The sequence below is a fragment of the Protopterus annectens genome, chromosome 1.part0 (genome assembly GCF_019279795.1).
Source record: "Protopterus annectens isolate FY-2018-M chromosome 1.part0, PAN1.0, whole genome shotgun sequence".
Taxonomy (NCBI): domain Eukaryota; kingdom Metazoa; phylum Chordata; order Ceratodontiformes; family Protopteridae; genus Protopterus; species Protopterus annectens.
In genome coordinates, this window is record NC_056725.1 from 1,276,044,399 (window position 1) to 1,276,059,332 (window position 14,934).

At 37.5% G+C, this 14,934-nt stretch overlaps 1 protein-coding gene across 1 annotated transcript in view; it reads right to left on the minus strand.

Annotated features, from left to right (window-relative positions):
- Positions 1-3,070: 3,070 nt before the first annotated feature.
- The window catches only part of LOC122801732 (gastrin releasing peptide), a 50,197-nt gene continuing 38,333 nt past the window's right edge, over positions 3,071-14,934 (minus strand). The window contains exon 3 of the mRNA XM_044071267.1: positions 3,071-3,622. Coding sequence (XP_043927202.1) covers positions 3,569-3,622 — 54 coding nt within the window. The 3' untranslated portion in view covers positions 3,071-3,568. The remainder of the gene's footprint in view (positions 3,623-14,934) is intronic.

The window sequence follows — 14,934 nt, forward strand, 5'->3', positions numbered from 1 at the left end:
GTTACATTGCCTGATGCACTCAGTGCCCCCCATCCCCCTACAGGAATTAATCAGTTAAAATGCCTTTCAAAAAAATTATTTCACCTTTGACCCATTAGAATGCCTTTCAACTGATTGCTTTCACATTTGACCTACTGGTCTTTGATAGCAGTAGAATATATACTGCAACATGACTAAAGAAGGCATTTGAACTCCTCTAGTAACTTTTTGCATGATCAATAACCATGCCATCCTCACAAACATATTTATTAACAATCATTGTGTCAGTTGGTTAGCATCCATATTTAAGCAAGTGAAAAAAATGAATGGGTTGGTTTATAAATAAAGGTATAAAGAGAGAGAGAGACAGAGACAGAGAGATCTTCCAAATATACACACTAAAGAACTTTGCATGTGCAGCCTGGTTCCATGGTGCAGAGGGATGGAGCCCATCCTTGTGACCCAGGTAACCAGAGTGAAAATTTGCAGCTTTGACACTGGAATCACCCAAACCACTAATCAAACACTGGACACATTTTTTTCTAACATGAACAAGTGGAAACCCATTCATGTTATTTTTCTTGATATAGGGGAAAAAAAAACTTCAAAAATTACATGTAGCTAAACTTTGTTCAGATGTTACCAATAGTTAGGTGTAGATGGCACTGTTAAATGCGCTCCTTTTCTTAGCTCTGCATCCTACAGACCACCTTAAATAAAGCTCTTAAAACAGGTGAGTAATTTTCTTTTCACAGATGGCTTAATGTTTAACAATGGCAAAATTAAGTCTGCGCTAGTTTACCACCTGAGGAGATAGCTCATTTATTAAATCATCGTCTTGAAATCTAAGATGTTTCTTCAGTAGAAAATGCACCCAGATTAAAATATTAGGGTTTCCACATACATCAAACTGTTACTTCTTCTTTTTTTTTTTTTTCTGAATGCATCACTCGGCAAATAATAAAGGTCAGTTTCTTACAAATAAACAAGCCCTGCTTTACAAGGATCACTAAACACACCATAAAAAGGGCAGCTGTTAAGCTGTTGTGCATGCATTGTGTGGTTCTGAAGTTCCTAAATAAAAGGCCAGGCAGAAGGTAAAGACCATGACCTGGCATACTGCCACATTACCACAAGATCTTCCATGCTGCCTCAGAGAATTTATTACTGCAAAGCCCACACTTCTCAACTGGACAAATCTGCCTGTCAAATTAACATAAACGCAGTGTAACTAAGAACAGAATATATATATATATATATATATATATATATATATATATATATATATATATATAAAATTATAATTCCAAGATGAGTATCACCAGCTCGTAAGCTTTGTCAGAAAACATCCTACAAGGAAGCAAAGACCATCAGATGCCACATTACCAGAAGCATCCAAACCAACAATGCATCGGGCAATGCAGTGTACATTGTGACAGTGCCTAGACTTTAAAGCAGTGTCTTCCATTATGCAGGACATATGAAAATCCCAGATTCTTTCAGATGAGAATTAGGAACCCACTTACAGCTCATGAACAGAAACAGATACACAGGAACCATATTGCCATAATAACCAGCAATGTCAGGAGGTCTCCTTGCTGTCAGCAAGCAATCACTTCAACACAGTTAACTTTTGGCATACCTGTAAATATCATACACAGGAACTGTACTAAGTTATGGGGCAATTAATTTGCCTCTAGTTTACTGTGCCTTTACCCTTTAGACAATTCAGATCTGTAACTGTATTCATTTTCTGCTTTTCTGCTGTTTATTGTGCTTGTACCATTTGTCTGTAATTCTGAGCACCAAGCTATTGTAATGTACTGTGTTTTTTCTACCAGCTAATCACACGATTATTTGCATTTTATGTCAGTACCAAGATGATAACTTTTGATATATTGTTACAGTAAAAATATGATATCTTTTACCCATCATTGAGATATTTCTGGATATATGTTCCCTTTACTTGTAACCACTTTGCAGTTGCTGTTCAGTCCTCAAAGAAATGTTTTCCTCATTTCCCCTGACAAACAATACCAAACATATGTGACGCAACTGCATAGCAAAAGTGAAAGAAATGAATGCAATAAAAATCAGGAAAATCAGAACTGTGAAATGTTTACCTCAATATATTTCAGCTGTATAGTTTAAATTAAGGAGATGAAGGGTGAAGGCGCCCTTACTAAAAACTAATAGTGTTACCATTCTGCAGTTTTAGGTGCTGAAAATACTTTTAATTTAAAACAGGGTGAAAAAAACATCACACATGTATACACACATATGCATGCAAGTGCGTGCACACGCGCACACACACACACACACACACACACACACACACACACACACACACACACACACACACACACACACACACACACACAGACATGCACATGCATATGCATAAAGACACATCCACAGAAGCATGCACACGTGTGTGCATAAACATACCAACACACGCACTCACACACACACACACACACACACACACACACACACACACACACACACACACACACACCAATGCACATACAAGCATGCACATAAATAAACACACACATGCATGTGCACGCACACACACAAACACACACACACACACGCACGCATGCACGTCACACGCACACACCTTTCCAGGCATATATGCATATCGTTATGCACACAGTATGGATATAGAGACACAAACATACAGCAGCCTAGTTAAACAAAAATACATTAAAAATAGATTGAATTAGAAAATTAAAATGTGTTAGTAAAAAAAAAAAAACATCTGTGGATCCTTTGTGAAGAGATACTTAATAGCATGTTAATTATAATTAGTACGTTATATCCCATAAGTGGAAAAATATGATAAATGTTAACTTGAAAAATGCTATCTTGAAAAAAGTAACAGTGAATGCAATCACTTGAGGCTGTCTTGCAACTAGAAATCTGTTGCACAACACTGCATGTTTCAGCAATGACCTTGTACTCATTCAACAATAATCATCTCAGCTTGGCTGTGCTATACATATGCATCTTCAACAAGAAGACCTGATTATTCCCCGTGTAGTAGACTGGTCTGCAAAACACAAGCAGTTATTTTGCCATAATGATGCCAAATCTTTAAAGAGATTTTATTTTGAAATATGGAATCAAAACTGAAAAAATGCTCACTCATATTTTAAAAGTTGTCATAGACAATCTCTTTGCATCTCACTTACTTTTCCTCAGGTACTGCCATGTTTGCTGTAACATTGTAATGTATTTTGCTCCACCAATAATAAACCTCAGTACTTACATCTTTTTGTATATTTACTTTGAATGTAGATGGCAAAAAAAATGTGGTGCACTTTGATGGGAACATTTAAATGTATAGTTACAGGCTTGGATATAAAACTGGAAAACTATTCTTTAATAAACACCTGTAGCAAAGTGTAGTAAAGGATATCAAACCAGAAGATGCTGTTTCACAGATAAATTTAGTTAATGGCAGTACATAAAAGAAAATTCATTTGTAACACAAAAGAAAAAAACGTTGTTCTTCGTAAAACAAAATGATTGCAAATCAGTCTCTTAGGGATGCTCGAGTCCTTTTAATATTTTCATCTTCAGTTCATCTCTGAGTGCTTCCTTTCAGATTCATTATGCGCACAAGAAAATCTACCACCTGCAAAATAAAAAAACACAGTAATCATAAGTAATTACTATATCTCGACAGAAAAACAAAAGCCGTTAATATGTTGAGTACTGTTTTGAGAAAACATCATAATCTTCATTACTTGTCACACTCTAACTATTTTTCTGAATGTTCCCTTTTTAATGTCTGATTATAATTTACATTTTATGAATATTGTCATTGTTTGTAATATGAGGCCTCACAATTATTTAAAGATTCATTCTATCAGTATTAGCCGACCACTACAAATTATCTGCATCACCTATAAGCATGGATATTAGCCTTCTACATGAAAAAAATAACATACATATAAAAATGATGTAACTCTCTCTCTCTAATTACCATAGTGATTTGGCATGCTTCATTCTTTTACTACATGCAGTCCTCATTAAGTCTCTTGCAGCCTAGCCTGAAACAGGCAATCAACTTTACTTGTTAGGCATTTTTTTTTTATTTTTGCCAAGCTTCTTTCCACCAAGCTCAGCTTTCTGCTTAGCCATAACGAATTTTTTAAATGCAAAACAATTTATTTCTCATTGTCATATAAGTGCACATTTATTATAAATGATCTCTACTATATAATTTGTATTATACAATGACTGGCCATTAACATTTAAAAATGAGCACACTGATTGGTCAGCCCAACCAGCATGCCTGTTGTAAATCGAACATATACTCGAGCTTCGCCCTCATGACCAAACCACACCAACCGTGGGTAAATCCAGCATTACTCACACATATTTGTGAGTTATTGATGTAATAGTTCCCAACCTTATAATTTCCAAGTATATCTCCTTTGTTTTTATAACAAGTTTCACTGTTGTTAATGCAGATATTAGAATTCTGTATACAGCAGTTTGGGGGTAAAGTCCTGCTTTCCAACAATTATTGGGCATGGGAAAAATTCTTAACTCTTTATAGTACACCCAATTCTGTCACTGTCTTGAGTAAAAGGTGCACACTATTTTTCCATGAATAAGAACATGTGCATTCCATTGTTTCCAAAATGGTTGCCAGGTTGTCCTCTGCTATGCAGCGAGCAGAACATGTACAACCAGTAGAGTATGTGTAACACAGTGCAGTATGCACATTAGACTGATTCTAACCCTCAGTTACTTTATTGTATATATCTCTATCTACGTTTTCTTTATTCATCATGAATAAACACCCCCATGAACACCTAAAACAACATTAGTAAATATCCAGTTCTCTGCTATCACAGGTAAGTTGTTTTTGTTTTTGATGTGGTGATCAACATCCTTCGATCAGCTGTCTACTTCACCCCTTTCTCAGAATATAGTTTCTTTCTTGTTTAACATCTTTTTACTTGCTTTCTTCTTCAGTACTTTATATGGGTATAATCTAATTTGGAAGTATTTGCAAGTTTTATGAATTTTAATTCTTTCCTGTCAGATAAGAACTGTCTGGTTGGGTACTGATATAATGCAGTGTGAGGGACCATTATTTATTTACACTTCAATATGCCAAAACAGAATACATTTTGTTGTAGGGACATACCTCCTATTTGGGACAAGGCCTTTTCCACATGCCTTCTTTATTTAAATATCAGCTTGATGTTTCTTAAAGTTAATCATAAAATCCATTTACAATTTGCATATTAGAGGATATATTTTGCCACTGCTGTCTTAAGTCTTCAACACTTTTAGCTGAAGAGTGCAATCACCAAAACCCCCTTGTTTAATGCTGCAGTTAACAGCAATGAAGGCTAGCATTATTTCTTTTGACAATGCAGAGTCCCTATATATATTGTTTTTCAAATACCTTGGATTAATAAAAGTAAGTAAGAAAGACGGTATCCATTATTGAACCCTGTGTTTCAAAAAGGTAGTTAGTGCAGGTAATTTAAAAGGGTCATCTAAGTTATGCTGTAGCTTTGAAGAGGCTCAGTGAAACAGTAACAAGCAATATCATTTGGACGTAGTAGCTGTCACTATGTTATTAGGATCCATTTCTGCACCATGAATTATCTTATATGTCCATTGATTCTCCTATGTCTATATAAGAATGAAAATTGTTTCAGAATGTTGCTCTTATTGTTGTGTTGACAATAAATCCTTACAATAGCAGTCACTGTGCATTTCACCAAATTTATGGATATGTCTGGACTTTTATCATTATTTATCCCAGTGAAAGAATGGGACATTAAAAACAGATATGTATATTTAAAACTTTTCCATTCCCCCCATATTTTATACGTGTTTTTGGTTTTACATGTTTCGCATTAAAAACAAATTTGACTCCAGAAAAATCAAAATCTATGCATTTATATTTTAGACAGACCTATCTTTGAGGCAATCATTTAAATTGAGTGTGAAGGTATTTCCACCTCAAAGTCACCCAAGAATGGAGTTATGGACAGCAGCACAGACTATTGGGAGAAGAGTTTCATACACCAACCATTCTGGGCATCAACTGTAGTGCACAGCATCATCTAGGTAGGAAAACATGGATCACATACTGTGTACTATATCAGAGATAGACACTCATCGGAGTTAAAAAATGATTCTAGGTTATTTGGTCACATTGACTAATGTCATCAAAAATGGCCATAGGTATTTGCCAGTGATAAGTGGGTTGAGGACCCAGCCTACTCTGACCTATGCCAGGGAACCATGCTAACACTGGGAAGGATTTATGTGTCTCCTTTGGCTATTGTATGCATGTCATAAAGGCCAGCAGCCCTAGCTCAATAAGCCTCTGGCAAGCTTGTGTCCATTTTACAAGTTTTGGTTACTGGGATAACTCTGTTGAGTGAAAGCTGGACGTAAAACCAATTAACCTGCCAAACATGAACTAAAGATTGCTACATTCAGAATAGGTTTACTGACTGGAAGAAGTATGGAAGTGTGTGACATAATAGCTGGACATCCTCTGTATCCAGGAGACAAAATGGAATGGAACTGCATCAAAGCTACTGTGTGCATGGATGGGGCAGTATTCATAATCTCAGCCTTTGCCCCACAGCAGGGTTGTAATAATAAGGAAAAGAGTACATTCAGGCAGCAGTTGCAGAACCTACTAGATAAAGCAGGACAACATAAGCTGGTGTTGATAATGTGTCCTGAATGCACATACTGTGACAGACAGAACAGGATGTGAGGAATGCCTGTGTCCACATGGGTGGGGCAACAGGAATAAATAAGGAGAGGCAATTCTAGACTTCTGTCTGGCAAATTGTTTGCTGGTGGCCAACACATGGTTCAGAAAGAGAGACTGTCACAAGGTCACATACAAGGGTGGCCAACATGCAACTCAGCTAGATTTCCTCCTAGTAAAGAAAGGGCACAGGCATAAAATCAGCGATTGCAAAGTCATCCCCTGTGAAACAGCTGGACCACAGCATAAACCTCTGGTTGCTGCAATCAGCTGCAAGCCGTAGGCTGAGAAGTCTTGAAGTTCAACAGAGACTAGGTTGAAGACCTGGAAGTTGACTGAAGAGAAAGCACCTCAGAAAGAAAAGGAAATAGGTGGAGTTGAAAAAGAATGTCAGCACCTCAAAACAGCATATGTGAACACTTAAAACAGATATGCAGTTGAGCCAGGTATGGAAATAAAGTACATAAGGAAAGCAGGTGGTAGAATGTAAAAGTCTAGGAAGACATTAGAAGAAAGAAGGAGTGCAGGAAAAGTGAGAGCTAGAAAAGACACACCAGGCTAAGAAGGAATACAAGGGCTAAGAAAGCAGCTGCAATAGCAAAGAATGCATCAGAGGCACTCTACCAGTTTCTGGAAAGGAACTCAAGATGGCACAAAGAAACTCTATCAGGATGAAATACAAAGATAGAAATATAAATAAGATTGCCATCAGATACCCTTCATAAGGGATGCCAACAATAAACTGCTCACCAGTCCACAATACATCAAAGTCAGATGGAAGGAGTACTTTTAGAAGCTTCTAAATGAAGAAAACCCCATAAAATCTGTACTGCCCAAGACACAGTCTAGGATGAAAGAAGAAGAGAAGCCCACCCAAGATGAAGTAAGAACAGCACTAAGAAAAATGAAGTCATGGAAAGCAGCAGGCTCAGATGAGTTTGTGGCAGATATGACCAAGATGTTGGTTGAGTTATGGGGGAAATGGCTCCAGGGGGTACTCATAACAGTATGCGTTGATTGGATTATAAGCATTCTAATGTCAGTGTACAAGAAGAAAGAGGACATTCACAACTGTGGGCATTATAGAGCTATCAAACTCCTGACACACTGTATGAAAGTTCTAGAAAGGGTGACTGATAAATGAACATGCACAGCAGTAGAAAGCAAGATGGGAGATGAGTAGTTTGGATTCAGAATCAGGATGCAGGACAGGTGACTTGATGTTTGTAACAAGATGGATAGTTGAGACAAAGATAGGGATGAGGACAGAGTCCAATCAGGCATTCCTAGACTTAGAGAAAGCATATGACAAGGTCTCTCCCCCCAAAAAATCTAATTTGGGTAGTCCTGTGATGGTCTGAAGTCCCAGAAACATTGCTAGAATTAGTAGAGGAATCCAGTGACTTAAGTAAGAGCAGTGTTCAGTCTTTTAATTTCTCCACATCTTCTGGGTTTCTAATACCATGATGGGAATGGACCCCATTCCTACGTCAAAGTATGATTAAAGTTCATGAAATTAGTATTGTTTCAATCTTTGATGTTAGCCAGAAGTGCTCTTCGCAGCACCCGCAACATGCCCAGTAATGACTCCTTCTGCAATTCGTATGGTGTTACATGAATTGGTAACATATCTAAATATGATTGTAAATTCTTTTTTATAAGACCAGTTGCTCCTACTCCTATTGGAACTGTCTGGATATATTTCTTCCACATGGCTCTCGTTTCTGCCTGCAGATCAAGGTATTTTATAACTTTGTGTCTCTCTGTACACAAGACACTGTAGTAACTAGGTGTGGCAATTTCAATGATCAATGCTAATTTTGTCTTCTTTTCTTGGACCACTATATCCAGTTTTCTATCATCTATCTTTTTAACTGTTGCTATTGGGTGATCCCATGTGATATAAACTTCATAATTTTCTATGATTCTTTGTGGCTCATGTTTCCAGTGTTTTTCAGCCACTTCAATACCATAATGTTTGCACAATCTCCAGTGTAACAGTCTTGCCACATTATTATGCCTTTCAGTATACAGTCCCACTGCCATTAGTGCATCACAACCAGCAACAAGGTGTGTGACTGTTCCCAATTTGGTTTTACAAAACCTACATATGTCTGTTTCTCCCACATGTTCAATGGACTTTGTAAACCAGCGTGTACATAGCCCACTATCTTGGGCTGCCAATATTAACCTTTCATTTCTTGATGTGAATTCCCCTCTCCTTAACCATTCCTACATTCTTTCTTGACCAACATAAGGCTCTTCCAGAAATTTTCTATACTTGCAACTATATTTATGTTTTTTTCCACATTTCTTGTCTTCTCATCTGGTCCTTCACCTTATATTCTTTCTTTTGTTTTTTAACACATTCAGTTGCTGCCTAGCTTTTATCTACTTCTAGTTTGATTTCCATTCCTGCTTGACGTCGATATGCTTCTGCTAAATTAAGCAGAGACATCATCTTAGATTTATTCTCCTCATGTTTCAAAACTTTTACTACATTTGGATCTTGTGAGGTCAGTAGATATGTGTGGAGTCCCACAATTGCAGATCTATACATGTAATCAATTTCAAGGAGGCCCATCCCTCCTTTGGAACGGGGAATATATAATCTTGGTATATACTGATTTTTATAAATCATTTGGTGAGCATGAAGCATCCTTCTTGTTTTAATATCCACTCTATCCAGCACTTATTGGGGCTAGTCAATCACTCCAAAACTATAACTTAGGACTGGAAGAGCAAATTGATATATAGCTTTTATCTTGTTCCTAGATGTCAATGCTATTTTCCGGATTAATTTAAGTCTTCTAAAGTACTCCTTACTAAGCTCTATTCACATTTCTTCATGTTTTATTGCTGATCCTTCATCAATTCCCAATTATTTATACACTCCCTCTTGCTTAAATTCTTTTATATCACATTTTTGTCCCAAACTGATGTTTTCCTGGTGCTGCAGTTTTCCTTTTTTAAAGGTTGCTTTTGCACATTTATCAAGACCAAATGAAATTCCAATATCATCTGGAAAAGTTTTGACAACCTGCAGCTGTTCTTTCAGTTCCTCATCTGATGAGCTAAACAGTTTTAAATCATCTTCAAAGAGAAGATGAGAAGTCATTAGACTATGTTGTTTTCTAGGAGCCAAATTGTAGCCATGGCCTAAGCTGTTAAGTAAACAGCTTAATGGAGTAATGGCAAAGCAGAATAGCAACGGTGACAAAGAGTCACCAAATATCCCCCTTTGAATTTTTATCCCTGGGATAATAATCTGTCCTTTATCATGGCTTAATTGCAAAGTGGTCTGACACTGTTTCATGGTTACTGTAATGTAGTCAATTAGTGTAGGGTGTATCTTATACATTTTTAAGCACTCTTTTATCCATGAATGCGGGATACTATCAAATGCTTTTTTGCAGTCAATCCATGGCATACTTAGATTGTTTCCCTTCTTACAGTTCTCCACTATAACTTGGTTTAACAGCAAATGATCCTTTGTTCCATATGACTTTCTTTTATTGCCCTTTTGTTCTACTGCCATAATTGAGTTTTCTTCTAAATGATACTGTCAGTGTCAATTCCCGTGTATAGTTTATTTGTCATTGGAAGACAAGTTATTGGTCTATAATTTTTAGGGTAGCTTGCAGGTTCACTATTAAGTAAGAACATTGTTTTTCCTGTTGTTAACCAGTGTGGTGTGTGTTCAGGATGTGCATATAAATAGTTCTTACTCATGGCTAAATCCTTATGCAAAAAAGTTAATACTTTAAGCCAAATGTTAGGTACTGCACCTGAGCCTGGGATTTTCGAGTTAGAGGCTTTTCTCAACTTTGTTTCAATCTCTCTGGCTGTTATTTCATCCTATTTAATATCCTGTACCTTTAAACTTCTTATTCTTTCTTTTACTTCTTCTATCCATTTGGCATCTTTGTTATGTTCCACAGGATCTTCATAGATACTGTTCCATAATTTATCTACTTCCTCTTTTTTTGGTAGTCTTTCAATTCCTTTTACCTTATTTCCCAATTCTCTATAAAACTGTTGTGGGTCATCAATAAATTGCTTATTTTGTGCTTTTCCCTTATATTTATCCCGTATCTTCTAAGTCTTTCCGCCTGTTTTGAAATGTTTAGTTTATCTCCAATAGTGCATAATAGATCCTGGTCTGCTCTAATATAGCGCATTGCTTTTATCACATCTATCTTTCTTGGTATTTTTGTAGATCTATTCCCGCTTCTATAATCTTCTAACAATGACACTTCTTGTCTTAACTGCTTTATAGTTTTCTCTATTCGATATTTCCATGATGGTATTTGCTTTCGCCCCTTCTTTTTCCTCGTTACCCTGTGTTCCTGTGGTAGAATTTTATCAGTTATTAATTTAGCAGCACAGTAATATATTCTATTTACTTCTGTTATATCGCATGGATCTCTATGGACAGTCCTAATTACTGCATTTGTTTGTTTTATCAAGCTTCTGACTTTTTGGGTTTTATTAACCTTCTGCAGTCTACTTCTCTCATTGATCTTGATATACCTGTCTTTGCCTATAAATCAAGCAACTCTTCTCTTAACTCCTTTTCTTCCATACTGAGGGAACATCACTTGTTTTCCATTTCCTGCGGGCATTCTATAGAAAGTTCTATGACATCTTCTTATGGCACATTCTCTTCAATTTCATCCTGTATCATCTGTTCTGTTATATGGGAACTCACTGGCCTATCACTCCTCAGCATTGACTGCATCATAGTTTCCACAGTTTACTGTTCCTTTCCTTGCTGTCTAGCTTCAAATGAATGTTTATGCTGGTTTCCTCTAGAAGGCTCCAAAATATCTTGATATGGCACCTGACCAATTGCTGCCTGTTCCACTGATTTCCCCTTAATTTGGATATCCATTGCTCTATCCTGTTGTGGTGCTTTCTGTATTTGATTAACTTCACTGAATCCTTCTCTTGCAGCTATTCCACAGCCTCAGTTTCTATTTCTTTGACTTTTCCATTACCAATCTCTTTTTCTTCTTTTCCTCTTAGTCTCACAGAGGGTTTCCTGGTGGGAGTGGATGTGCCTCAGGGTTCAGCTCTGAGCCTACTGCGGTTCAAACTGGTGGTGGACTACATTAGCAAACAGGTCAGATGGGACAGATCAACAAGGCTGTTGTATGCAGAAATATGGCATTACAGGCAGACTCTGAACATGAAATTCAGCAAATGATACAGAAAGGAATGCAAAGCATGAAACTGAGTGCAGAGATAAGACAGTTGTAATGGCAGCAAAGGGGGAAATCAGAAGACACTGAGAACTGAGATAGAAGGGGAAAATAATGGAACAGGTTAACAGCTTCGCTTATCTGAAGGGGTGACTAAGGAGAAGGGAAGTCTGAATGATGAGGTCAAAGCTAGAATCAGAGGGGCTGCAGCCAACTGGTATAAAGTGTTGGGGTAGTATATGATAGAAGAATGCTAAAGAAGCTGAAAAGTAAGGTGTACAAAACAGTCATGTGACCAGTACTTCTTTATGGGACAGAAACTTGGGCAGCAAAGGCAAAGCAGTTTGAGGAAGCTAGAAGTGATGAAGATGAAGTGCCTGAAATGGGTTGTAGGATGCAGGAACAGATTATGGTGGTTTTGGGCATGTGTGTAGGAATGCAGAAGATGATTTGGTGAAAAGGATTTGGAAAAGACAGGAAGAAACCAAGAGTAAATAAGAACATCCAGCAAAGAGATATATGGGTGTAAGGAGAGAAGACCTGAGACAGTCAGGCATTACTCTCAAAAAAGTAGGAGAGAAGACCAGAGTGTCAGGCATTACTCGCAAAAAAGTAGGAGAGAAGACCAGAGAGTCAGGCATTACTCTCAAAAAAGGTAGGTGCATGGCACCAAATCAGGAGAAGTGTCAATGGTTCACATAACACCCTGACCCCATGTGGAAGAAATGGGAAAAGGAGGTTGACGATGATGATGCTGAAGTGCTTTAAAGGCACCATAGAGTTATACTGTTATTTGTTAAAACAAGAGAGAATGTGGCTTCAGCTATTTCAAAGATCCACAATTTAATGGGTTCATTCCAGGTTGTTTATCAGGTAGATCATTTGTTGCCTAGACTCACCATTCCATTTAGTCAGTACCCTATAACACCAATAGCTGCTACCCATTTTTTCTCCTTTCAATGTGGATTTGAGGGACCATACTGGGGTGAATTTATGAGTTATCTACCATTCATCCAGGTTTCACTTGAAGTGGATCAGGGAATGACTTAGTTTTACATCTAAGGGAAGTATTCTATAGAATAGGGATTCTTTGAGACGGTGATAGCTTTCTCACAGGAAGTGCTTTTAATGCTGCTATACATGTTTACATCCTTTGAGTGGATGTTTAGGGTGTTGCTTGTTCTGCGGATGTGTAGGAGATCATAGAGGACTCGATCAAGTGACACTTTGTAGGTGATGCAGAGGCCCCCCTCAAGTGTCTGTAGGAAACAGAGAAGAGAGAATGTGCTTTAAAGTGGTCTGTGTAGCACTAGGAAGACATGCCCTTGATTCTCTTAGTGAGGCAATGGTGTGGTCTTTTGAGTTGAGTCATATGTTTAGACAATTCTGTACAGAAAAGGTCATTATATTCTATTATGGGTCTGATAAGAAAAGAGTCGAAAGGGAAGATAACTTCCTTAGATGTTGAAGATAAATGCTCCTAGTAATCAATCTGGCTGGATCAAATTATTTCTTAATGACACTTTTAGATTTTGGAGTATTACGTTTATTCTTACAGATAATACATTTTTCCTGTTATTGTATAATTTGTTTATACAAGGTTTCGACCAGAGAGGTGTGTTCCTAACTTGGCACTGAAGGAGACTGATGCCTCAATGCATGCTTTTAGGTGAACATAGAAACTGTCTCTGAATGTAGCAGTATGTGAGAAAGGGTCATCACAAGAAGAGAGTGCTTACATTTCAATATGTCATCTGCTAGTCGTAATAAACTTGTCTAAGAATAGTCTCTAAAGAAAGAAGGGTTTGATAATAAATCAGGGTTTGTCCTCCTAATGAATATTACTGAATGGTGGCCAGATGTGGAGAATACAATGGGGTTGTATTGAAGACTAGATTGAAGAGTTTTGATCCCCTAGCTGGGATGTGAACTCATTGGTTTAAGAAGCTGGCATTTATAACATTTATGAAGCACTACACATACTTATATGTGGTAGTATAAGTTTCCCAGTTAGTTGAAATTGCCTAGAAGAATAGTGTTAGGTTCAATGGGGAGGGACTCCTTGTTTAGATATGCCTTGTATGTTGCAGCTGACATGGAAGGTGTATGGTAGTTGGCTATGATGTGGTATGGATTTTTATTGACAGTAAGTAGTATGTGAAGAAGCTCAAAGTCAGTGTCCTGCCTTGTGAATATAGATGTGATTTGGCTTCTTAGAAATATGGACACACTCCTTCCAACAACAGTCATTTTCTGAGATGGATGTGAATGAGAGGTAGGCATTGAAACAAACAATGCAGGAGTGCTATCACTACACAGATACCATGTTTCAGTAACAATGCAGATATATGTCTTTTCAAGGGTCAGGAAGGCTTGTAAGGAAAGCAGCTGCTTAGTCAGTCTTCTAGAGAGGAGCAATTGTTACCATTATATATTTTTGGTTTTCTTTCACTATGTCAGTAGTTTTAGAAGGCTGACCTTGCCTATAAAAGTGCTATGGGAAAATAAAAAAAAATGTTTTGGCAATATATGAATGCATTGTGGAGGGAGTTGCAAACCATTCCTATCAAAGCAAATAAGGTCATCGATCATCTCTTTCAGACTAACAACATATGTATGTATGGGAGTGCTACAAAATCCTGAAAGCCCAAAATCCTGAGACCAGAATCTTGAATGTTTAAAATACTGAAAACTCAAAATACTGAATCTCATAATACTGAAAACACACAGGATACCAACACTTACTATATTCCAGTGCAAGTACATACAGAAACATATTACCCTTCAACTATAAGCAGGGGGCAAGCCACCCTACACCCCCCACACCACCTGGTACTTAAATATATCATCTCCGAGACTGCACTTCACTACACTAAGTGCAAGCTCAGAGTTGATATATTTAAGCAGCAGGGGGTGTGGGGGGCACAGCCCCCCCACATAGGTGGTGCAGGGGGACTTGCCCCCCTGCTTATACTTGGAGAA